The sequence below is a fragment of the Budorcas taxicolor genome, chromosome 1 (genome assembly GCF_023091745.1).
Source record: "Budorcas taxicolor isolate Tak-1 chromosome 1, Takin1.1, whole genome shotgun sequence".
In the NCBI taxonomy this organism is placed as follows: Eukaryota; Metazoa; Chordata; class Mammalia; order Artiodactyla; family Bovidae; genus Budorcas; species Budorcas taxicolor.
In genome coordinates, this window is record NC_068910.1 from 17,000,274 (window position 1) to 17,026,977 (window position 26,704).

The 26,704-nt window shown below is 39.5% G+C and overlaps 2 protein-coding genes across 9 annotated transcripts in view; one reads left to right on the forward strand and one right to left on the reverse strand.

Moving 5' to 3' along the window:
* The first annotated feature begins 14,167 nt into the window (after positions 1-14,167).
* The window catches only part of SLMAP (sarcolemma associated protein), a 156,716-nt gene continuing 144,179 nt past the window's right edge, over positions 14,168-26,704 (forward strand). For 5 of the 8 annotated variants that reach the window (XM_052644114.1, XM_052644123.1, XM_052644139.1 and 2 more), the window contains exon 1: positions 14,174-14,623. In XM_052644114.1, coding sequence (XP_052500074.1) covers positions 14,426-14,623 — 198 coding nt within the window. In that variant the 5' untranslated portion in view covers positions 14,174-14,425. Of the gene's footprint in view, positions 14,624-26,704 lie in introns of all 8 variants that reach the window. The other 3 variants (XM_052644096.1, XM_052644105.1, XM_052644147.1) reach the window with 3 other exon arrangements.
* On the reverse strand, positions 15,070-15,592 carry LOC128051544 (60S ribosomal protein L26). The gene has a single exon (XM_052644176.1). It carries the CDS (start codon positions 15,554-15,556, stop codon positions 15,119-15,121), a length of 438 nt encoding a protein of 145 aa, XP_052500136.1. The 5' UTR covers positions 15,557-15,592; the 3' UTR covers positions 15,070-15,118.

Below are 26,704 nucleotides of genomic sequence, written 5' to 3' on the forward strand. Positions count from 1 at the left end.
TTTTTATTATATTTGCTTTATTATATATTCATCTATCTGTTCCTCAAAACTTCTGTTAATCTATTTGTTTTTGGTGCATTTCAAAGTAAATTCCAGATATCAATATCACTTACTAAAATCCATTTTTTTCCCCTTTTGATAAAATATTGACATATAGAGGAGTGTGCTAAATGTGTTGAGTTTTGACAAACACATATACCTCTGTGACCCGTACCTTTAGAACATTACCCATCACCCTAAAACCTTCCTTCATACCTTTTCCAAATTAATCTCCATCTCTAACTTCCATAAGAGACAACTACCGTTCTGATTTTTTTTTTTCTGGAGTTTATCATTTTCAAAAGTACTTCGTGAGTACTTAGATTCAGTGCTGTCTCAAATGGGTGCACAGAAAATTCTGCAGACTGTAAAACAAGAAAGACAATTCTAGAATATTGAGTTGCAATCAACAAATATTTGTTGAGTCAAAGAGTAAAACTATTGAAGTCACTTGAATGCTTTTTCTTTTTCTTTATTTTTCTTTTTGGCCATGCTGGCGGCTTGTTGGATCTTAGTTCCCCAACCAGGGATCAAACCCAAGCCCTTGGCAGTGAAAGCACAGTCCTAACCACTGGACTGCCAGGAAATTCCCACCTTTTTCTTTTTAATAGTTTAATTTTCTGGTAAAAATTATAATAATGTATATTCCAGAAAAGTGTAAGTAATATGGAAAAACAAAGAGAGGACATTAAAACCCACCCATCATGGAGGAATAAACATTTAAAAATATTCTATGAAATTTCTCCCAGCTATCTGTGCATATATACATATAATGATCTGTGGATGAAATTTAATAAAAATTGTTTCATACACATGTATGGTCCATTTCTGGGTTACAACATGAGCACATTTTACAGGCTGATTTATGATTCCAAAATGCCATCCAAAGAGGAGGCACGGATTTACATACACTGACTGGCTATGTTTTAAATTCTTAAGGATGGAAAATAAATGTTTGTTTTATATTTTTTTCTTGAGGGTAGAAGAGAGAACAGGTGAAGGGCTAATAAGTGCCCCTAAAAGCACATCAGTCCAGTTGAACTCAGTTCAATAAATAATTACTAAGCAAAGATAAGAGGGCTTCCCAGGTTGGTGCTAGTTGTAAAGAATCTGCCTGCAAATGCAGGAGACGTAAGAGACATGGGTTCAATCCCTCAGTCAGGAAGATCCCCTGGAGGAAGGCATGGCAACGCACTCCAGTATTCTTGCCTGGAGAATCCCATGACAGAGGAGCCAGGTGGGCTAGAGTCCATAGCGTCGCAGTTGGACACAAATGAAGTGACTTAGCATGCACGCACACAAAGTTAAGACTAGCTGCTGGGAACAGAAAAGATAAGGCATGAATCCAATATGTAGAATGCTCATACCCTAACCGGAGAAGGCAATGGCACCCCACTCCAGTCCTCTTGCCTGGAAACTCTCATGGACGGAGGAGCCTGGTAGGGTGCAGTCCATGGGGTCGTGAAGAGTCAGACACGACTGAGCAACTCCACTTTCACTTTTCACTTTCATGCATTGGAGAAGGAAATGGCGACCCACTCCAGTGTTCTTGCCTGGAGAATCCCAGGGACGGGGGAGCCTGGTGGGCTGCCGTCTGTGGGGTCGAACAGAGTCGGACACGACTGAAGCGACTTAGCAGCAGCAGCAGCATACCCTAACAGGAAATTTCTTTGACTACAGGGATTTATCCTTACTTGAGCCTACATAATGAGGGAGGATCATGAGGATCTACTCCCAAAGGAGCACTGAGTCCTTCATTAAATTTGGTACAGAACTCAAAAGATGTAAGTGAAAAGCAAGTCTCCCTCCTGTCCTTTTTCCCTACATCTCTCACCCAGTGTTGATTCTTTAGGATTTACCACTGTTACTGATTTCCTGTATCTTGCGTATATATATATATATATATATACACACACACACACACAGGCATATGCTGAGCAGGCAAAAATATTAATTGTCCACTCATCGCTTACTCATTCAAGCAATTTTAGAATACAATTGTATGACACTTACACATAATTTTGCATGTTGCTCTTAAAATTATACCTTGGAGATTGCTCCATATTTATTCATATGGAGATGCTTCATTTATTTTTAGCTTGGAAATCATTCACAGCCACTCTTCATTTTTTTTTTTTTTTTTAACTATCTCCACAATATACCACTGTGTGAATGTAATTTATTTAACTGGTATATTATTGATGGACTCCAAATTTAGTCCCGATATTTTGCTAATATGATCCTGCAGTGATTGTGTGAATCATCTGGCTTTGAATCGAGTTAGTAAATACTTGGTAGAGGCATTTGTTGGGTTTTAGATGAATATTTAAAAGTACAAAACATTAAATATGTTAATGCCGTGTCTGAAGTATGTTCCCTTAAAACCACTGTTAAAACAAAAGCCCAAGAACCAACAGGAAATCTCCACCCACTTAGTCAGACTCCAGGAGCAGTAAATAGACAGGCCTATCCAGTGTCTTCCAGGTTCACAGAGGAGCTTTGTCACACAAGTAGTAGCTCATTGTAGAGTCCATGCTTTGGCACTAAGAACTTCCCCTAGAGAGTTTGGATCCAGCAATATAACATACAAATATTCACTTGTCACACAAATAATTCATCAAAAGGCCTTGGGACACGCAAACGCAGAAACAGATTTCCTCTTGCCCTTCCCATTGATTTTTTTTTTTTTTACTTCATTTTGAAATAATTATACTTAGAGAAGAGTTTCAAGAATAGCTCAAAGAACTCCCACACACTTTTTGTTCAGATTCACCACTTTTTAACATTTGGCCACTTTTTAACATTTGGAGAAGCTTTCCATACACACACACATACACACATACGTACATGTGTATTTATGTATGTATTTACATGAGATTTTTTTTAATGGATTAGTTAAGAGTATGTTGTATATATAATGCTCTTTTATCCCTTAATATATTCCCTAAAAATGGGAATAATCTGTGGATTTTGAGGAAAAAGTCTGACCTGGCAACCTTCTGTTCTTTTTTGAGAATTATTGACTTTAAGAGCTAGAAATAACCTCAAAGTGTCTAGTTCACCTCCTTTACACACAGGGAAACCCAGAATTAGCAAATTAGCCAGTCAAAGTCATATTGCTAATATCTGCGAGGAGATCCTCTCTTCTGGCTCTTTCCTCTCTACAAGCCACTTGGTATCATCTGGTCCAAACCATTCAATAGGTTTTATAAATGAGGAAACTATGGCCCAGAAAGGGTTTATGATTTGTCTAAGATCACGCAAGAAGTTACTTTCCTGGATTCCATAGATAGGTATAACCTTTTGTATGGGGCTCGAGAAGAACACTAATTTTCCTGTATTTGCACTCAGTGGATAAGCTGATGAATGGACATCTCATGCTTTTGTCTGCCCAGCAATCCTTCCCCCTCCTTCTGTCAACAGCTTTGGGAAAGTATCCTTCTCCCATTGGATACAGAGTTAGTGGGACTACTTCAAATGGGCATGTAACCTGGCCTCAGTCAGTCAGCTTCTCTAGGGCATTTGAATTTTTTTTAAAAATAAAGAACAGACTCTTTCCACTTGTTTATTTCTTTTTGGTGTGCTGGGTCTTCATTGCTGCTCTTGGGCTTTCTCTAGCTGCAGTGACCGGGGGGTACTCTTTGTTGCCATGCACAGGCTTCTTATTGTGGTGGGTTCTCATTGCAGAGCACCAGCTCTAGGGTGCTCAGGTGTCAGTAGTTGTGGCACACAGGCCCTAGATCATGTGGGCTCCCATAGTTATGGTTCGCAGGCTTTAGTTGCCCTCAGCATACAGAATCTTCCCAGAGTGGGGATTGAACCCTTGTCCCCTGCGTTGGCAAATGGATTCTTATCCACTGCATGGACTGTGTCCACCAGGCTCTTCTGTCCATCGGAGTCTCCAGGCAAGAACACTGGAGTGGGTTGCCATTTCCTTCTCCAGGGATTCTTCCTGACCCAGGAACTGAACCCAGGTCTCCTGCATTGCAGGCAGATTCTTTACCATCTGAGCTACCAGGAAAGTGGATACCCTGTATCCACTGCACCTTAAGGGAAATCCAGGCATTTGAATATTGAGGAGAAAGCCTCAAGGATTGAAAAAGATTGAGTTGATAAGGTGGCTTAGTTCAGTCACTCAGTCATGTCCGACTCTTTGCGACCGCATGGACTACAGCACGCCAGGCCTCCCTGCCCATCACCAACTCCTGGAGTTTACTCAGACTTATGTCCATTGAGTCGGTGATATCATCCAACATCTCCCCTTCTGTTGTCCCCTTCTCCTCCCACCTTCAATCTTTCCCAGCATCAGGGTCTTTTCAAATCAGTCTATTCTTCACATCAGATGTCCAAAGGATTGGAGTTTCAACTTCAGCATCAGTCCTTCCAATGAATATTCAGCACTGATTTCCTTTAGGATGGACTGGTTGGATCTCTTTGCTGTCCAAGAGACTCTCAAGAGTCTTCTCCAACCCCACAGTTAAAAAGCATCAATTTTTCAGTGCTCAGCTTTCTTTGTAGTCCAACTCTCACATCCATACATGACTACTGGAAAAACCATAGCTTTGACTAGATAGATTTTCTTGGCAAAATAATGTCTTTGCTTTTTAATATGCTGTCTAGGTTGGTCATAACTTTTCTTCCAAGGAGTAAGCATCTTTTAATTTCATGGCTGCAGTCAGCATCTGCAGTGATTTTGGAGCCCCCCAAAATAAAGTCTGTCACTGTTTCCATTGCTTCCCCATCTATTTGCCATGAAGTGATGGGACTGGATGCCATGATCTTAGTTTTCTGAATGTTGAGCTTTAAGCCAACTTTATCACTCTCCTCTTTCACTTTCATCAGGAGGCTGTTTAGTTCTTCTTTGCTTTCTGCCATAAGGGTGGTGTCATCTGCATATCTGAGGTTATTGATATTTCTCCTGGAAATCTTGATTCCAGCTTGTGCTTCATCTAGTCCAGTATTTCTCATGATGTACTCTGCATATAAGTTAAATAAGCAGGGTGACAATATACAGCCTTGATGTACTCCTTTTCCTATTTGAAACAAGTCTGTTGTTCTATGTCCAGTTCTAACTGTTGCTTCTTGACCTGCATACAGATTTCTCAGGAGGCAGGTCAGGTAGTCTGGTATCCCCATCTCTTGAAGAATTTTCCACAGTTTTTTGATCCACGCAGTTAAAGGCTTTGGCGTAGTCAATAAAGCCAAAGTAGATGTTTTTCTGGAACTCTCTTGCTTTTCTGGTGATCCAACGGATGTTAGCAATTTGATCTCTGGTTTCTCTGCCTTTTCTAAATCCAGCTTGAACATCTGGAAGTTCAAGGTTCACGTACTGTTGAAGCCTGGCTTGGAGAATTTTGGGCATTACTTTGCTAGTGTGTGAGATGAGTGCAATTGTGCGGTAGTTTGAAGATAAGGAGGCTACTTACTGGTTTTTGTTGAGCATCAGCTCTGCTTCCCATCCTTCCTAAGACTCGCTTCAATGTTTATTTCCATTCTCTTAGCTACCCATGTCTTTCTAGTATTTTCCATAGGCTTATGTTGGCCAGGGGTAGTTTCTGTTGTTTGCAAACAAAGGACTCTAACCAGTAACAGCTGACTTGAAAAAAGTTTTGCTTTCTGCAACACTTGCTGAAACAGAACTGTGACATAGGTTGCATAGGAAAAAGTTGGACCTGGGTATACCCTTCCTCAAAGCTTAGCATGAAAGGACTTTTCAGGCTCAACACTGTGCCATTCAGTCTAACTGACGACATTCCACTTTCCCATTCCCTGAAGTATGTGAACGTGTTCCTTCACAGAGCAACCGTTCTGTTAGTTGTCGTTCTTAGAAATATCTCCAGCAAGGAGGCATCACTTAGTGGTTATTTTAACTCATTGCCCCCAAAGTGTCCATCTGGGTAGAGTGGTGAAATACAATCTGATTTGAGCACAGTAGTCCAGGGTGGGCTCTCTGCCTGATTGATTCTAGGGTTTGGCACCAATAGGAAGTGAAGACACCACTCGTTGTCTTTCCTGACCACCTGAGAGGACTTTTGGAAGGAACTGACTCATATGCAAGGACACATTGGTATCTCCAGAATAACATTCAGACAGTGTAGTCTGAGTCTTCATCCAGGAAGAAAAAAAAATCTCCAAGAAAGCATGATCATCTTCAAAGAAACTCACAAGTTCTTGTTAAAAACAGCTTTTTCTTCCTTAAAATTTTTTTAAATTTTAATATCTTAGAATAATATATATATTATATATAGTTAACATTATATATAGTTTATTATTGTTAATATTATGACACAGAGCAATTTAGCTTTTCACTAGCCACTCAAGAACCAGGCTTTTGCATGACTAAAGATCCAGTCATTTAACAAATACTTTTAGGTCAACTCTGTGCTAGGCACATAGCAAAAGCAAACAGGCTCCTTCCTCTTATAGAGTTTACAGTCCAGAGGGACAACAGACCTTAATCCAGATGTTATACTTGCACCCCAAGTGTTATAGGTGCTGTGAAATGACAATTGCAAAGATCTGTGAGAGATGGAAAGTAAACGGTTTTTCTCAAAACAGATTCCGTAATTCCAAGTGAATTTCTTAAAAAGGCTAGAGGACAACCCCTCCCCCTGCTCTATGAATCTGTAAGTGGTCTGTGAGTGTACCAGCCCAGCCTTGGTCAAAACAACCATAAAAGATCTAGTGCCCCTTTCAGAGCAAAACTCAGGGGTTCTGCATTTATTTTCTCATTGTGTTAATCATTATTGTTTCCAAAACCAAATAGAAGAAGAAAATCAGTCAAAATGTCTGTTTTAAAGGCAAATACAAATGGGAAGATATATTCATTTTCTATTGCTGCTATAACTAACTACCATAAATGGAGTGGCCTAACACAATTTCTTAAAATTCTATAGACTGGAAGTCCAACTCGGTCTCACTAGGATAAAAGCAAGGCATTCGCTTTTCTGAAGTCTCTAGGAGAGTATCGGTTTCTCTGCCTTTTTCCAGCTTCTAGAGGCTTCCTTCATTTCTTGGTTCTTGGCCTCTGCTACCTCCATGTTCAAAGTCAGCAACAGGTTGAGTCCTCATGTCACATCTCTCTGATTTACTTGTTGTCTCCCTCTTCCACTTTTAAGGACTCATGTGATTAAAAGTAGATCCACCCAGGTAATCCATGATAATCTTCCCAGCTCAAACTCTGCACCCTTAATTGTACCTGCAAAGTCTTCTTTGCCTTATGTAACCTAATGTACTCTTACTTGTAGGCTCTTTGCATTAGAATATAGACATCTTTGAAAGGCCGTTGTTCTGCCTACCACAGGAGGCATGGAAAATGTTGGTAAGGGTGAGAAAAGGGAAAGATGCTTCATTCTTTGTGGACAAAGAGATACAAGGTGATGGCATTTTTCTACATATGGTGGTTATCTCTGGGCAGTGGAATTATAGGTAATTTTTTTAAATATACTTCTCTGCTTTCCAAGCTTTCTACATTATAAATAAAATACTTTTTGTAAAAGCACTATATTTTAGTTATTTAGAAGAATGTCTATTGTAAGGAAGTGGACAATGAGACATTTCAGAATAGTATCATGATTGCAACTCATTGTGAAAAGTTTGGTTTTTGTGTGTGTGTCTCACACATACACGCACACATATATACATGGAAAAGGCAAAATGGCCAAATGATAAGTCAAAGAGGAGTAATCTGTACATTCATTGTAATTGTAGTTTTCCTGTGCATTCGAAATGTTCTACAGTAAAAAGCAAAACTCGAATGGACAGAGAATGTATTTGATTTCATATTCTAATTATCATTTTCAAGAATAACAGATGCTAAGAGTGAAAAGATAAGTTACAAAATCAAGGCATGTTTTCTCTGGCAATCATCTTTGCTGCTGATACCAAGTTATATAATTCGATTCCAGGAGTTAGGGACATGGACCCGACTGGTTTCACTTGAAAAGTTCTCATTTCTATAGGAATGCTTGTTCATTGTCAACAGCCTACTAATTTGTCCTAGCATTTCATATGTTCTCTTTGTTAGCATGCTGGACTTGTACAGAGCAGATTGGGTTCTCAAAACAATATGCCCAGTGTGTGACCAGCTCTGTAATTTGACGGGCACAGTACAAAGTAAAATGAGGGACCTTTTGTTTAAAAAAAGTATTAAGAATTTCGAGACAACAGAGTCCTTCTCAACGCAGACCCTGTGTAAGTTCACACACTTACGAAATCAGCTCTACACAAAGCCCAGCAGACTCCACCAATGGTCTCCTCCCACCAAACTTTATATGCTGGGCATGCTTGGTGGGAATAGGCGTGGTGGAAGAGCAGGAACTCTGGACTCATTTTCCTACATAGTCTCTTTACTCCATTTCGACCAAATGTCTTAGGAATGCTTGCAATCAAAGATTCCATCTATGAAGTCTGTGAATTATTACCATTTAGTGAGATGCTTTTGACCACTATCACTGACACTGTTGTATAGTTATAGAAACAATGCATTTATCTGAAACAAAAGCTCTAATGTAGCTTATTAAAAGGAAATAAAAATAATTATATTAATATTAAAAAACAATGATTTAAAATGTTAGTCTTCTCAAAATAAAGAATATACTTTAAATTTTTTTTAAATCGCTAGATGAACAAAACCACCATGTATAAACAGTCTCTGATATTTTATTTTATTTTTATTTTTATTTTTTTAGTCTCTGATATTTTAATTGGTAACTAAGTTATTTAAAAACAAACCCAAATATACCAGTAAAAATTGAGAAAGAAAATGCCTCATGTGGCTTTTTGACCCATCCCTTTTATTTTTAAGCATTTGCTGCATTCCAGCTAACATTCTTAAATTGATTATAAAAAGCAAAAGAACACTCCCAGTAGTCAAAAGGGGACTTACACAAGAGTGACTGAAAAAATACAGTTTCTTATCTTCTTCCTTCTCCCCCAATCCAAGCTTTTTGCTATTGATATAAAATATTTATCATATCTAGCAACTGAACAACAGCAACAACCATAATATTTATCACGTTTAGTAATAAGGCTCCTAATGTTGATTTTCCTATTTCTGATAATATGATATTTTTAAAAGGGCATGCCTCAAATGGGCTTAGAAAAACATCTGGAAGGATATAGCTAATAAACTGTTAACAGTAGCTAGCCCTGGGCTAAGGATTTGTGATGAGGATAGAAAAAATTTTTACTTTCCTTACTTTTGCTTATATGAATATATGCCATGAATATGTGTTCACTTTATCAATTAAAAAAATCAATAAATAAAATTTTCAAAAAGAACAACAAATACAGCCTATACTTTAGGTCTAGCATGGCGATTTAGAATCAGTCACTTAATCTCTTTAGTCTCAGTTTCCCTACCTATAAAATGGGGTTAGTACCACGCAGAGATGTTATGAGGAAAATATATGGTAAATACACTTTCAATAAATGTTCCTTCTCTGAGCCTCAGGTTCCTTGCCTGCAGAATGAGAGAACTTGATTAGTTGTCCATGATCTTTCTGAGAGTTAATCTTTGGATTCCCTCTTTTTATATTCACAAAAAAAGACTGCTACATGAAAAATAAATCTCTTTACTTGTCTGCAGGTAATTGTTTTTATTTCCTGAAGAACCAGGAAGCCAAAAACCAATGAGCAGTACCTCTGGAATGTTTGGGTAACTCCACCCTGGGCACCTGGGAAATGACAGAGTATTTCCACTCATTAGAATCTCCCTGATCGGAGAGGGGGATGGGGTGCTGCGGGGAGAGCTTTTCTTACTGTGAAGAAGATTAAACTTCAGTTTCAAGAAGCCAGTGTGTGACATCAAAAATAGTATATCCTCTCAATTTTAATCTTTGACTACTCCAGTTCTTCCCTTTAGTTCGCTTACTTATATTTGTTTGCAACTCAGATACTCTCCTTAAGCAGTTATGCAAGTTATTCACTATATCATGTGTCATTGGTTAAAATCCAATTTGATGATTATCAAATGCATATTAAATGAGTTTACAGAGTAAACTCTGTAAGTTGAGTTGTCTCTTACACATCTGAAATGCTAATAATTGCCTATCTTTCATGGTACTAGGGAAATAATTTCGCAGTTCTTCCTTTCTTTTTCTTAGATTGAAAAGTAGCATGGATCATAGCAGTGGTAGTAATGATCAGTTTATTCAAAAAGTAAAAATAAAAGAGGAAGAGAAAGCTACTTCATTGGGAAATACTATCATTCCACATTTCTCAAAACATAACATGCTTTTTATTTAATTAAAATATTATATGGATACTGAATCATAGAGAGCAACACCCACATGGCTTAGAATTCAAAATATCTCATGTTTGAGATGTCTTAAGCCTTTTTTGTGCCTACCAAATACCAGTGGGTGAAGAACGCCTTCAATGCCATTTTAGCGTTTCCAGCACCCTCCATAGCTTCATAAGATTTTTTACCCTTCCAGGTTATAGCAGTTCCAGCTTTTCTTTGGAAAAATATGTGAAAAAACATATTCTCTTTGTTTAACATTCATTGTAAGAGACTGTAGTAGAATTGAACATAAAGAGATATGTTTGTTTCCACATTTATGAATACATTTCTCTATATGCAAATTAGAGATAATACAACTTGCTTCTTACTGTATGTGGAAGGCTGGACGAATTCTTAATATTAGTAATAATAATAGAAACTGACCTTCTTTGACCATCTACTATTTTCTAGGCATCATTATCTTATTTTATCCTAACATTATCTTATTTAATCCTGAGACTCTGTGGGGTACTATCTACTTTTTTTTCAAATGAGGAAATTGAAACTTAGAGAAGCTAAATAATTTATAATTTACAGTGCTTTTAAATGGTGATGCAATGTCTAGTTTTGAAACCTTGATTTTCATGATTCTACTTTGGTCTTCTAGGAGAAAGGTGGGAATATTCTGAAGACCACTGCGTTCATTGCCTGCAAGTCCTTCAGCAACTGAAACTACTTTTCTATGTCCTTCTTTCTTGACCACCTCTCGTGAACTCTTAGTTGTGGCATGTGGAATCTAGTTCCCTGACCAGGGATTGAACCCGGGCCCCCCTGTATTGAGACCACTGGACCACTAGGGAAGTCCTGATTCCTACTAATTTTTCACGTCAGTTTAATTACTCTACCATGCTCCCATTATCCTTGATAAATTCATTACAGCAAGAATCTTATTGTAATGTTTCATCACCTAAATCGTGAAGAACTCAAGGGAGTCTTTGCTTTTTTTTTTCTTTCCATTGTTGTATTTCCAGGGCCTATGGCAGTAGCTGTTTCCCACCTTCAAATAAAATATGTATAGAGTGAATGAATGAAAAGACTTTTAAGTTAAGTGACTTATAAGCTCATGCACAGAACTCATTAGGGTTATGTGGAGAGTCCTATATTAGTTTATTCCACAAAAGCCTAAAAGTTACTACAAATGAAAAAAAATTCATCCTCTTATACTAAAACTTTTCAACACATCCTTATTTTTCTCCAAAATACAGTACCAGGAACACAGTAGTAATTCAGTACATATTTGGTGAAATAGTGAAGAATGTTAGAAAAGTAATACAAGGTCCTTATAATCTTCTATAATCTAACACATATTCTAATACTTTATCCTGCAATAATTAGTAACAGTATGTACTTTTCAATCATGTATCAAATATTTATTTAGTCACTATTGCGTGCCAGGCATATTGGCCCATTGTTTCAAAGAGCCTTATTCTTTTTCTCCCTGGAAACTTATGACGCCATTCATCAAATACTATATATATTGTGGTTTTCCTACCAGCCTTCTTTCAGTTCAGTTACCTCCCACAGAAGACCATCTCTGACTCCTTTAGCACCCAGTGCTTGCTTAGCCCTGATTACATCAAAGTGAAGTTACCTCTGTTTGTCACCCTTCTCTCCCCATCCCTATCTCATAGTACTCAGGTGTAATCTCAGAAGAAAAATTTAAGGTTTTATGCACCTACGTGTTTCCAGGGTTCAGGACCGAGCTTGGGGCCGGGCCTCAATTCTGTATATACCAATTGAAATGCACTGTCCCTTACTCTTTTATGAGCAAATGGATTACTACCTTGAATTCTCACAACAGGTGAGTTAAGTATTATCTCCATGTAATTGATGACAAAACGAGGCTTGGTTTAGAAATGTGCCCAAGGTCACACAGTGGTGAAGCCTGTTGTCAAAGGAATCTGAAGGATGAAGTCACCACTGATTCTAAATGAGTATGGCTCTTCTATCTTTTTCTTGAAAATTTCGTTTAGATTTGGCGAAGTCTTTCCCTTTTGAGACTAATGACTCCTTATCTACCTTACTATTTTGAGTGCAGGAAATACCTCTGTCTTCATATTCGAAATTGTTCGACCTCTTTCTGGAAGCAACGCGATGTTAACTTTTCTGATATAACACTCATTTCGGGGTAGAATCTGAGTTAGGAGCCCTGGGGGACAAGATAGGCCCAGTTTACAGTAAGGTCATTTGAAATGGAATGCAGGGACTAAGAAAGTTTTCCTCCGGGCAGGATACCTGGCAAGGGGAGAATGGACCTTAGATGCACAAATCCTAAGGCTTGTGGGAATTTAATTGCTCACACGTAGGGCAGCTGTCGGAGACTGTGCTGCCCACAGCTAAGATGGATGCTAATAACATCTCCTTCGGATGAGTTTGTCCTCCTTGCTCGTTGGTATTTTCAACGAGGACTATAGTGAATAAAACGTAGGAAAAGCAGGCGCTTTCTTACCAAGATGGTAAAGTAGGAAGTTGGCAAGTTACGTTTAGAAAACCTTCAACAAGTCAAAAAAATTTTTATTGCCCTTAACCAAAATGGTAGTAAAGGTTGCCCCACGGTTTTGAAGCGTCTAACCCTTAACTAAGATGGCGTTTGGAGGCTTGTTGAAAATTGGCTTGCCCTCTTTTCTGCCCTTGACCAATATGGCTTCAGCGGCTTCGGTCACGTGACGCCCCGACTACGGCGCGGGAGAGGAGGTAGGAGGGCCCTTGAAGGGTGCGCGTTCCCGTGGCGGTGCACCGGGTAGGTTTCAGTCAGAGTCACTATGGCGGCTGGCGCTGGCAAGGTAAGCTGAGGCGGCGGGGCCAAGGGAAGGTGGACCCGTCGCGGCGTCCGGGCTCCCAATCCCCTGAGCCCGTCCGCAGAGAGGTCGGCCGAGGTCGTGGCCAGTCGCGGGGTTTGGCTGGGGTGGGTTGAGAGGGGCGAGGGCTGAGGCGGGCGGGCACCGGCGCCTGACGGCCGTTTGTTTTGATGTTTTCCCCCTCAGGTCGGAAAGTTTCCTGCCTCGTCGGTCACAGCCTGAGCGTGTCTCACCGGCCGCGAGTGGTGGAGGCTGCGGCGGACCCAACCCGGGGCCTCCAGGCCTCTCCCCCAATCTCCGGGCCAGCCTCCCTCCCCCACCTCCTCGTCCGCCCGGAGCTTCGGCTGCTGCCCCTGAGATGCGACCCTCGCGGGGGCGACCCTGAGAAGAGGCGACCGGTGTGCTGAGCACCAGCCGGCAGCCCAGGCGTCCAGGGACCAACTTCCTGCGGCCCAAGACCCCGGAGCCTCCCTCCGGGTCGCGCCTTGCTCGGTTCGCACCCGCCTGCGGAGCCGGATCCCCGCCCTGGTCGCGGGGACGCCCGCCAGGTGCCCGGGAGTCCCGCCTCGGCCGCTGCCCGCGCCCCCGCCGGCCCAGCTCCTCGTGCCAAGGACCCCAGCCGCCGCCGCCTGAGCCCGGGCGGTCCGGGCACCCGGTGCCACCTCCCGGGCGGCCTCCGCGCAGCAGGGGCGATGCAGACTGTCCCGCTGGCCGTCTAGAGCCCTCCGCCGCCTCCTCCATCGCCTTGTCCCACCACTCCCGCGGCCCTCGAGGACGGGCGGTGGCCGCCCCGGGGTGCTCAGCTGCACCGTTCTTCCGCCCGCAAGGACCCTTCTGGCCGCACCGACCCTTCCTTCATGCTGCAGTGCTGCGACGTTTCCGCCACCGAGGGGGAAAAGCGGCCACGATCCCGAACAAAACACAAGAATTGGCGTGTGACTCATCTGCTTGGATACCTCCAGCCCCCAAACTGTCTTCCAGGAGTTTTCTGGGCCGAAGCTGTCCGATGTTTGAGCCTTTACTTCCCAGGGAAGAAGATGGACTGAAAGCCGCCAGTTGGGGACTTTTGGGTGATCAAGGCGCTGCTGGGTTTTCAAGGAGGTGATGGGGCTTGCTCTGGCTTGTCTTCCCACCCAAGTGAAGAGTTGTTGATGTTCACTGGTTATGCTTAGACAATGTACAGTTTGCTTTAATTTAAAATTGCGGGGGTGGATAAGGGGGTCTAGGCTTGGGAAGAGCAGCTCGGATCCGGTGGAACTCCTCTTTGTCCCTGGTAGGAGAGACACCCCCAAGTCTGTCCTCGATGCCGTCAGCCTTGGCCATCTTCACTTGCCGCCCGAACTCACACCCGTTTCAGGAGCGTCATGTCTACCTGGACGAGCCCATTAAAATTGGCCGCTCCGTGGCCCGCTGTCGACCAGCGCAGAATAATGCTACCTTTGATTGCAAAGTGCTGTCCAGGAACCATGCTCTCGTCTGGTTTGATCACAAGACGGGAAAGGTAATGTTACTAAGTTGTCTAACAATCGTTGCTTTTCGTTTCCCTTGGCGCTTTCTGCATAAATGTATGCAGGATCCCAGGGTTTGCACCCAGAGGAGACTTTTCAGCCAGGCGGGGAAACCCAACTATTTTGTGTGCCTGGTTCTAGTGATTGAATGGAAAACAGAGAAGGAATTGTAATTAAATGCCTCGAGAGGGCGATGGCATCTTGATAACGTGGTCATTCCCAGTGAAATCCTAAACCCTAATGCGTTTTAGAAAGCTAGATAGTGAAACTTGGCTTCTTGCTTTCATTCTTTTCCGAAAGGTGAATTTGCAGTTCAGTGCTTGATGAAGAAAGCAGCACTTCCCAGAGCAATGCAGGGAATCTGTGGCCGGTACTATCCTGGGGCTCAAGTGTCTCAGTGATGAGATGTAGTTAACACCATAGCTTTTTTTTTTTTTTTTTTTTTTTCATTTTAACAGTTTTTAATGAAAGCTGTAGACAAGATGACTTTATTCTTGCATCTTCTCAATTGTTTCTTCCTTATATTTGCCCTTTTCCTTTCCTACTTGGCGAGATTTGGCTTTACGTTCGAGGATCTTTTTGCGGTCTTTGTCCAGTTTTAGTCTGGTGATAACCACCTTGCTGGGGTGAATGCCCACATGGACAGTTGTGCCGTTAGCCTTCTCCCGCTGCACTCGTTCAATATAGATGACGTATTTCTTCCTGTAAACCTGGACTACTTTGCCAATTTGCTGCCCTTTGTAGTGCCCTCGTACAACCTGAACTTCATCATCCTTTCGGATGGGCATGGATCGAACGTTGTACTTCTGTCTTAGCTCTTTAGAAAGAGGAGAAGACATAATTTTCCTGCGAATGTGGGAAGGCGCATTGAAATGCCTTTTTCGATTCTTGCTTCGGTCAGAAGTCACAAAGGGATTGAACTTCATTTTGGCCGCTAGCGTTTCAGCGATGGCCACAGAAGGGAAGAGCAACACCATAGCTTTTAACTGAGGACCTTTCTAGCAAAGGACAGTGTTTGTGTAAATTTACATTTTTAAAAGGTTTGATACCTATTTACCCATGAAGGAGTAATTTGCAGTTATCAAAGCTAATTTAATTAAGCATGAACAACTATAAGTTTATAATTTCAGAGTTTTGTTTGCAAGTTGGGTGAACATATACCAATTGCTTTTGAAAATCACTGTTGATGTGCCCTTCAGCACTTATTAAAAACAACTAATGCATACTTAGAAATCATTGTTAAAATTATTTTCTGAAAATATATGCAACTCTATCGATTATTGCATTACCTAGATGTTATAGGATGAATTTAGTTCTCATTATGTGTGAGTATTTTAGCATTTTTATGTTGGCACCCTAATTAACTGTACATGTAGATGCTTATGTCTTAATACAAGAAAAAAAAAATTGAGTAAAAAGACCCTTTCAGTCTTAAAACTATCTTTGTATGTGGAGAATACACTAAAGAGCTCATCTTTGTGCTTAAATCTCAAGTTTTAGTTAAGCTACTGAATCCGTTCCAACTTAGAATTAAGTTATGTAAGACTAATAATATCTCCGGTTTTACCTCCTGACTTTTTGGACCCTCTTGCTGAGTTTAATGATTAAGTCTTTTTTAAAAGAAGAATTTAAATCTTTTAGAAGAGTTGTGTTTTGAAATGAAGGAAATCTGAGCCTGAAAAGGAAGAGAGAAAGGAATACTCCTGAATCAAGGAATTATTATATAAATTGTTGTTCACAGAAAGGAGGAAAAGATTGCCCAAGTGCTCTGTGCTTGCATAATATCTCTATCCTACTCTGTATGTAGAATGAGAACTAAAAAGTGTGTTATTTTTCTGTGTGACACCAGATGCTCCTTACCTGTGGAACAGATCCTTTTTTCTCCCTGGGAACTAAAGTTTGGGTGCCTGAAAGACCTCATAGATTACCAATAGTTATTTAAAGAACTCATCTTTCCAGTAGACAAATTCAGACAGCAGTTACCAGCTAGTTGCCTTAACCAGCTTTTACATTTTTGTCTTTTTATGTCCCTGAGTAACAGTTAAGGTGCAACTTAATCAGATAATAAGTTTGCTTAAAGTACATTGCACATGCACCTTTTTTATTCTGATTCAGTACTTAAAGGAGGCTCAGATTTTTTCTTTTACTTAGTTGAAAAACAGTGATTACATGAACAGTGCTTTTCATAGTTATACTAAAACCTGGATAATCGGTTATTTTGAGATGACTAAGAATAGATCAATAATAAGTGTTTTTTGTATAAATTAATATGATATGTTAAACTTTTGAATGGAATTTATTAGAAAACCTCATCTTTAAAGGATCACAGCTTATTTCTACCATTTGAATTTTTTTTGTCTTTCTTGCTTTTATTAGCTAAAACATACTCAGGATGTGAGGCCTTTAGGGTTCGATATAACTATTGATTATTGTACCACCTAATCTAGTTAAAACAAATAACCTGTCAGATCTTGCCATGTGATCAAATTGCTCTAGGAATTAACTACTTAAAATTTAGGTTTGAACAGACAGTAGGTTTTTATTGAGCATCTGTTATGTGCCATATATTGTAAGGTACATAGTTACAAAGAAAACCCACAGTTTGACCAAGTATCACTGTTTTCTCCATATGAAATTTCTAGTATAAAGATTTGTTATAATTGTATCATAACAAAAGTCCCCAGGGCCTAATATATATTCCTAGCAAATTTCTTCGTATAATAGTAGAATCCCCTCCTTCTGTATGCATTGCCTCAGGTAAGTTTGTTTTTCCTCAACCTGCTTTACACTTCAGGTTTCTCTTCTGGGGATAATAATAGTATCTGTTATTGTTTTCGCGATTCAGGTAATCATGTAAATCACTTAGCACCTTGTTGCTTGCCCTTAATAAGGGCTCAGATCTTAGAGAAGAGGGTGTTTGGAGTGGAGAGAGGAGGGAACCATCTAGGCAGGTCTTTGCAATTTGCTGTAGTGCTGTGAAATCTTAGGAAGGTAGTGCAACATTTTTTTCTTTCATGTGATGGCATGTGTGGAAGTAATTTTTTAAATTGAAACACACGAAGTTGACGATTTTGTGCAAATTGTCACCTTACCTGGGAAGTGGAGAATTGGGGTAATATGCCCTTTGGTTAACTTTCAATTTATGAGTGTTGCATTCTGCATTTGCCATTAAGGGAAGACCTTTAAAAGCTGAAAGAAATAATAGCCACTTAAAACTTTCTGATTAGTCAAGCAATACATGTTTATTGTAGGAAATCTGCAAAGTGTAGGCAGATGGGAGAGCTCGGTGACACTTTTTAATGCTAAGTTCAAGGAATGTTTTAATGGTATTTAAAACCTGGTGACAGGTTTGGCACAAAGTGGAATTTAATAAGCTTCCCCAAATCATCTACTCAGTGATGTAGCAGGTGGATATTGCCCAGCTTGGATTCCGGCCCTGTGTATCATCTTTCACTCCTGTTTGGAGGTCAGACTCTTCAAATTAGATGGCAGATAATAGCATGTTATAATTTCTCTGTTGACTCAAGGTACCACTGAGCAAGCAAATCTGTCCATATGGTGGTTATGTAGAAGAGCTAATAAGTCAGGACTGCCTCCTGATTTGGGTGGCCCTGTTTGATTTGAATCTTTGTGAACCAGTGATAGTCTAGTGGTTGACACAGCAGTCTATTTCCAGTCTCACTGTAGTTTACCAAGTAGTAAGTACTAGTAGTAGTTGTCTACTTCCAGTTTCACTTTTTAAATTTAAATTCAACACATTCTTGAGCACCTCTTCTATCTTGATCTGTTTTAGTGGAGGGCATAGTGGTGGGTGAGGGGAGGGGGAGAAAAATCATAAGAATTGGTGAGAAATTGTTACCCCTTTTTAGGACTTTATATTTCAGATGGAGAGTGTGACTAAGCACCTTGACAACAGTTGATTGGAGATAGTATTATTTAAGTTTAAATGGCAAGAGAAGGATGGTATTTGAGACTTTAAAATAGGAATGGATAGGTACAGGTAAAGAGAAGATGCTTTTCTGGCTTGTGTTTGTATGAGAGGATGAAGGTTTGTATGAGACACGGAAGCTGAATTTGTTGGACTGAAGGGTCCTTTTGGAGAGTTGCTATGATAGTAGCTGTGAGAGCACATTCGTCGTGTGTATGTTTTCATGTTTGTGCCTTGTTTTTGTGATTAGTTGTCAGACCCTGGAGAAGAGGGTCTCTGCCTTATGTGTTTTCTTCTATTTCTTAGGAAGTAGATCTTGAGTAACTGAAGCTGAGTAGAGAGTGTGGAGACAAGTTGTGGAGTGCCTTTATTTATTTTTCAAGGAAGTGGACCCATGGGATATGGAAAGACAGAGTTCTGTGCAGAGCACTGACGTACCAAACCATAATTTACGAGTGATAAAAAAATATGTAGAGTGACCTGGAACAAGGAAAATGGGTAACCAGTAGCTTAAGTTATTTTGTACTAAGTTATTTCTTACTCTGTTACCATGCTATTCTAAATACTTTACATGTTAGCTTATTTAATAGTTAAGTATCTATTTAAGATAGGTGGGAGTTCCTTGGTTGGTCCAGTGGCTAAGGCTTTTTGGCCTCTGTCTCACAGGATCTTAGTTCTCTGATCAGGGATGGAACCCGCCCCCCGCTGCAGTGGAAGCTCAAAGTCTTAACCACCCAGCCACAAGAGAAGTCCTGAATCCAAGCACTTAATCACTCTGCTATTCCAGGGCTTTGTGAAACCTTAGGTACGATGCCATTTTGTAGGGGTACAGGCCAGGTTCACAGTAGGAATGAAAATGACTAAATGCCAGAAAGTGAAAAAAAGACAAGTGTGTTGTCTGTTAGGACTTCAGCAAAGAGAGAAGTGCCATATGGACTGGAGATTGTAGGGAGGGTTTCATGGATGAGATGCAGTTTGAGCTAAGACCTTAGGACTTCCTGAATAGGGCAGAATGTAGACAGCCAGAATCAGTCAGAAAGGAGTTTTGGGTGGGGAGAAATCTAATGCCTCAAGTAAAGGCATAGAAGCAGGAATGATGTGGTATGTTTCAAGGACACTGCAAGAAAGTCACTGCAAGGGAGGAATCTCCAGAATTTGACAACCAGGGTTGTTTTCTTTTGTCTTCTTCCTATATGACTGCAGAGATCCTGGCCTCAGTTTTGGGGGAGAGTGGCAGATCCTATATTCATTGATTTTGTTTATTTGTGTGTTGTTTCAACAGATGCCTAATTTTTTTATTGTGGTTGTTGACAGAAGTTATAAAGGTCAGAAAGAGCTGATTTTTGTGAAAAAGACATGTATTTGACATGTTTAATATGGATTAATGTAAACATGTTTGGAAGGCCCGGTTATATATCCACAGGACATAATCATTTCCTTCTGTCTTACTTTTCACAGTAGTGGAAAGTTAATGAAATATTTTATCCATCTTATCCATCCATTGTTTAAAATATGGACTGTGTATACACTTTAAACATTTTTGTTCTGCTTATTTGACTTTACTCCCTTGGTTGAATTTACTCTTTACCTTCTCAGGCTCCTGTTTGGTTTTCTCAAATGGTATTTATGTTAAAGCTTAGTATCTATTCTTTTTTATAAATAGGGAGGAGGGTGTCTGTCATTCAGAGTTTTAAGTGAAAAGATTGTGAGATTGGTTCTTGATATATGTCAGCTACTTCAGTTGAGAAAAATGGTGGCATTTGTTAGCTGCAGAAGTGTTCTAGAGACTCCTGCCCATGCTTCTCTCACTGCCACTGTCAGTGGATGAACAGTTTATATACCCCTATTCAAAATCTAGGTTGCTATACTGTTAATTTTTCCCCCCATTGATTTTTAGCATGATATGCAAAGCCTTCAAAATCCATCTCTCATTTCCGTTTTTTTCCCAGCTCTTGTTACTTTTTTTTTCCCCTTTGCCCCAGACTCTGCAGTAGCTATGTGACAGTCCTCACTGTTCCTTGAAAAAGTGCCTTCCTTTCTTTTTTTTAAAGCTATTTTGTCTTCCAGAATGACTTTTCCCCGTTGTCCCTTGAGGCCCAGTTCCAGTGTGAAACCTTTCCCTACTCCCACTAACTGAAGAATTAATTGCTTCTTCCTCTGTGTTCCCATAGAACTTTGTATATAATTTCATTATGAGACACAAACAAGAAAATAACTGTGATGCACACAGCCAGATGTGTGCTCTTGAGAACAAAGGACTAGACAGTACATAAATGTTTGAATGAGTGAAATGAACAATGAAGCAGTCTCTGTTTCTGCAAACCCTGAGGAGGGTCAGAGAGCAGAAGGTCATTCGAGTTAGTTCTCAATTTGAGATCACAGACTCAATTTCCAATAGGTACTGTTTGTATAAATCATTACTCATTGAGAATTTGCAGTGTGCAAGGCACTTTGCCAGGTGTTTTGGTATCTTAGATAATCTTGTGGTTGGTGATATAATTTTGAGCCATTATATTTATATCCATTCTCATGCAAAATAATACTTTTAAGGATTTAATAATATTCAGCATACTTTCTTATTTCACTTGATCTGTATAACACGTAAGAGGTAGGTAGAGCAACTGAAGACTGGCTCCATTTTATGAAAAGAGTTTGCTGTTTAGAGGTTATTTGCCCAAGGTCATCTCTTAGTAGCCATGGAGAGGTGGAACCAGAATCTAGATCGTTTCCCTCTGAAATAAAAGCTAGCTGCTAGACATTTATTCTAAACTATCTTATTATGGAGTTAACAATTATAATGAAAATCTGTCTTTTGCTCTCTTTAAGGGTAATCTAATCTATTATTTTCTGGGAGTATGACTGAAAAACTTGTTGTATGACAAACTTCCAAAGACTGAGAGTCTGAGTTAATTATTTTTCTGAGTCAGCTAGCGTTTTTTAAACATCCCCCTACTACTCCTAGCAATAAATGCATTTTTCCTAAGTTGGCATTCAGGCAACTGATTTGGATTTGAGTGTTTATGCAAATAAATGAAATGGCCTTGGAAAAACTTGTTTCCCATGTAAAATTTTAATCCTTTATAAAGAGAACAACTGACAGGTGTAGAGGAAAAAGGAAAGTTTGTGTAGGTATTTAAAAGCATGGAAGACTTTGGTGATTCTACTGAATCCTTTATAAAATGTATAATCTGGATTAGATTTTAATTTAAAAATGTAGGAAAGTTTGTTTTCTTATTTATTTGCTTTAAGGTTTTATCTGTACTTTCAGGCTTATGGTTTTATCTACATTTATAACTACTGACTTGTTCTAGCTGAGCCAAGTAGAAATAAATTTCAAATATGGACTTTCAAGCTATTATTTATTTTCTTATTTTTTACTTGTACAAGTAACAGGAATACATTGTTATAAAAATTGAAGCAATAGGGAAGTTTGTGGAGTATATGTGCATCATCTTTCACATAGATACCTTTTACCTTCTAGAAGTAACCATTGTTACTAGCTTGGTATGTAGTTTTCAGAACTTCTACTGTGCATTTGTCTACTTGGGTATATAGATAAATAGTTTTTTGTTGGCTTTTTTTTCCTTAAGCAATTGGATCATAATTCTGAATGTACCTGTTAGCTGATGATATCAAGTGAATTGTGATAAGCTTATCTAAAATGTGTTAATATGCTCCAAGTTAAGACCAGCATCTAGACTGCTGTAAAATTAATATCACTTCATTGAGTGCTTACCAGGTAGTATACTGAGTTTTATGTATGTTATCTCATTTAATCCTCACAACAGACTTATGCAGTAGGTACTATTATTATCCTCACGGTGAGAAAACTTAAGTTTCAGGGAGTCGAAGGAATTTTTTTCAGGGTAATACAGGTAGTGGTGAAGTCAAGGTTCGAACTCCAGTCATTTGATTGCAAAATGCATACTCTTGATCACTCTGTTGCTTATTACCTCAGCACCTCGACACAATTAGTCATCGTTAATCTCATCACCAACCTGTTAGTGAGCAATATACTGAAAGAAAAAAATTGAAATAAAAACCTTATTGTCTGTTAACTCATAGATATTTTTTATAGTAAATCTGTGTAGAGTTGTAATTGAAGGTCGGTTCCTCAAACAGTATTTATTCATCACTTAAATTTTTACAATTTGAAAAAGAAAACAACTCTACATGTATCACTGTTCAGATAGTATAATATACTAAAAAAAGGTATATTATACTTTATATAGTATATTTTATAATATGCTAAAAACTACTCTTCTTCATTAGATAATTTATAAACATACTTTATTGAGGTATAGTTGATTTGCAAAATATGTTTCAGGTATATAATAGTAGTTCACGATTTTTAAAGATTATTCTCCATTTGAAGTTGTTATAAAAAGTGGACTATATTCCTTGTACTGTACAATTATCCTTATAGCTTATTTATTTCGTAGATAGTAGTTTGTACCTTTTAATCTCCTACTCCAGTCTTTTCCTTCTCCCCGCTGGTAACCACTATTTTCTTCTCTGTATCTGTGTGTGTGTTTGTTATATTCAATGGTTTGCTTTATTTCTTAGATTCTATGTATAAGTGTTAACATACAGTATTGGTCTTTCTCTTTCTGACTTATTTCACGAAGCATAGTACCGTCCTGGTCCATTCATGTTGTTGCATATGGAAAAATGTCATTCTTTTTTGTGGCTTAGTAGTATTTCATTGTATGTCTGTACCAAATCTTCTTTACCCATTCATCCGTTGGTGGATACTTAAGTTGGTTCCATATCTTGGCTATTGTAAATAATGTTGCTATGAACTTTGGGGTCCATGGATCTTTTTGAATTAGCCCTTTTTTGTTTTTTTTGGCTATATGCCAAGGATTGGAATTGCTGGATCATATGGCAGTTCAGTTGCTCAGTCGTGTCCGACTCTTTGCGACCCCATGAATCGCAGCACGCCAGGCCTCCCTGTCCATCACCTACTCCGGAGTTCACCCAGACTCGCGTCCATCGAGTCAGTGATGCCATCCAGCCATCTCATCCTCTGTTGTCCCCTTCTCCTCCTGCCCCGAATCCCTCCCAGCATCAGAGTCTTTTCCAATGAGTCAGCTCTTCGCATGAGGTGGCCAAAGTACTGGAGTTTCAGCTTTAGCATCATTCCTTCCAAAGAAATCCCAGGGCTGATCTCCTTCAGAATGGACTGGTTGGATCTCCTTGCAGTCCAAGGGACTCTCAAGAGTCTTCTCCAACACCACAGTTCAAAAGCATCCATTCTTCGGCGCTCAGCCTTCTTCACAGTCCAACTCTCACATCCATACATGACCACAGGAAAAACCATAGCCTTGACTAAACAAACTGATGGTAGTCCTATTCTTAGTTTTTTGAGTAATATTCATACTGTTTTCCACAGTGGCTACACCAATTTACAGTCCCACCAAAAGTGTGTAAGAGTTCCCCTTCTCTCCACATCCTTCACTGGATAATTTCTAAGTATAATATGTTTGGGGTTGTACTTTAAATTGTATATATGAAGCTCTCCCATAAGTAAATCTAATTTAGAAAACAATGAATTAATGTGTTTTTTAACTATTTAAATGTAGAAATTATTATATTATTAAATGCCAATTATAAATTTCCTTTCACTTCAAAAGTTCAGGGATGGAAGAAAAGATCATGTTGTATGTTACTAGTATAGCTGTGGTAGCTGGTTGTAGAATAAATGAAATCTATAGCTTTGAATTTTTTGGAAAAGTTTGCTTAGTAAAAGGGAATGTTATAGAGTTATCATATAAATCAGCAATTTTACTTCTGTGTATATACCCAGAAGAAATCAAAACATATGTCCACACAAAAACTTGTACAGATATTCATAGTAGAAAAAGAAAAGAAACTACTCATTATCCATCAACTGATGAGTTGATAAATAAAGTGTGGTATACTATATAAAAAAATATTATTTGGCAATTAAAAGGAATGAAATATTGATACATGGAATAACATGGATGAACCTTGAAAACACTATGTTAAGTGCAAGAAGCCAGACATGAAAGGCCACATATGGTTTAATTTTATTTACATGCAGTTGGTAAAGAATCTGCCTGTAATCCAGGAGACCCACGTTTGATCCCTGGGTTGGGAAGATCCCCTGGAGAAGGAAATGGCAACCTGTTTCAGTATTGTTACCTGAAGAATTCCATGGACAGGGGAGTCCATGGAGTTGCAAAGAGTTTGACATCATTGAGCAACTAACACACATGGAATGTGTAGGATAGGCAGCTTATTGGAAAAGACCCTGATGCTGGAAAGATTGAAGGTAGGAGAAGGGGGCAATAGAGGATGAGATGGTTGGATGGCATCACCCACTCAATGGACGTGAGTTTGAGCCAGCTCCGGGAGACAGGGAAGGACAGGGAATCCTGGTATACTGCAGTCCATAGGTTGCAAAGAGTTGAACAACACAACTTTGCTACTAAACAACAACAACAACAGGATAGGCAGTTCCACAGAAGGAAGGTAGATTAGTGGTTATGAGGAGCAGGAAGTAACAGGAAGTGTGATGGTTAATTTTATGTGTAAACTTGGAGAGGCCAGGGTGTCCAGTTTTGGTTAAATATCAGTCTAGATGTTGCTGTGAAGGTATTTTTAAAATGTGATTAACATTTAAATCAGTAGGCTTTGAATAAAGCAGATTACCCTCAAGAATGTGAGTGAGCCTTATCCAATTAGTTGAAAGCCTAAAGAAAAAAGACTGAGGCTCCCCCCAAGAAGGAATTCTGCCTTCAGAGGGCCATCGTATTCCAGGCTGCAGTAGCAGCTCTTCCTTCTCTAGCTTGCTGGCCTACCCTGGAGATTTCAGACTTGACGGCCCCTAGCATGTTTACGGGAGCTAATTCCTTAAAATAAATCTTTATCTCTGTATGTATATATGTATATGGTGTGTGTGTGTGTGTGTGTGTGTGCATGTGCACGCACACACCTACATCCTCTTAGCTCTGTTTCTCTAGAGAACCCTGGCTGATAAATACATGGAGTGACTGCTAAATTGGTACAGGTTTCTTTTGGGGATGATCAAAATGTTATAAAATTGTGATTGATGGTTGCACAGCTCTGAACTGTACACTTTAAATTGGTGAATTGTATGGTATGTGAATTAAATCTCAAAAAAAACTCCTGTGGAAAGAGAGATATTAGATGCTGTAATAGACTTGTGAAACCAAGTAGTGTGTAAGGAAGTGGAAGAGTGTAGAGTTCAAAGTGCGGAGGACCAGCAGAGCTTTTGAAGTACGGTGTGGCTTAATTTTTGTCACTAGTTTCTTAGTGTGAATGCCTTATACTCTTGGTTAGACTTTTGTTTATTAAATTTAGTAGACAGAGTGTGTGTTTCGAAACTTTACATTTGTTGAAACAAAAGTCTAACCGAGAGTAAGATATTGATACTAAGGAAGTAGTGACAAAATTTTGGTATTACTGAGAAGTTGTAGTGCCAAAGTCTTCATGTGGGATTTGAGAAATGATTGGAAAGATGCATTGTATAAGTCTCAATCTGAACCTGGAGATCTTAAGATAATAATTTTACTCACCAGTGAATCTCTTGTATATTCAGGCTGATAGAGCATGGTAAACTATTGTTAGAATGAATGATGTTGCCTTGACTAAGGAAGTATTCATAGTTGTGCTTAAACTGGGACCGTCCCTGGTCTTTAACAAGTATCTCAGTGTCTCGTGTGCAGACAGAGCAGGGTGGTGCCCAGTTGTTAGTTGCTAAGTTGTGTCTGATTTCCTTTGCGACCCCATGAACTGTATGTAGCCTGCCAGTCTTCTCTGTCCATGGGATTTCTCAGGCATGAATACTGGAGTAGGTTGCCATTTCCATCTCCAGGGCATCTTCTCGACCCAGGGATCAAACCTGAGTCTCCTGCCCTGGCAGGCGGGTTCTTCACCACTAAGCCACCAGATAGTGCCCAGTAGGTAGTACTGAAAAATACAGTTACAATACAGATAAGTCCAACAATAGAGGTATTTATGAATCACTGTTACCAAGGAGCTAAGGGAATGATATATTCCTTATCCTAGGATTGGGGGTAGAAAATATGGAAGGAGTGAAGTGAACTTCCCAGAGAAAGTTGTCTTTAAGCTACTGTTTGAAGAGTGAGTTTTTTAC

Excerpts from the sequence above, each read along its gene's own strand:
- LOC128051544 (XM_052644176.1), bottom strand. The coding sequence starts at position 15,556 with ATGAAGTTCAATCCCTTTGTGACTTCTGACCGAAGCAAGAATCGAAAA.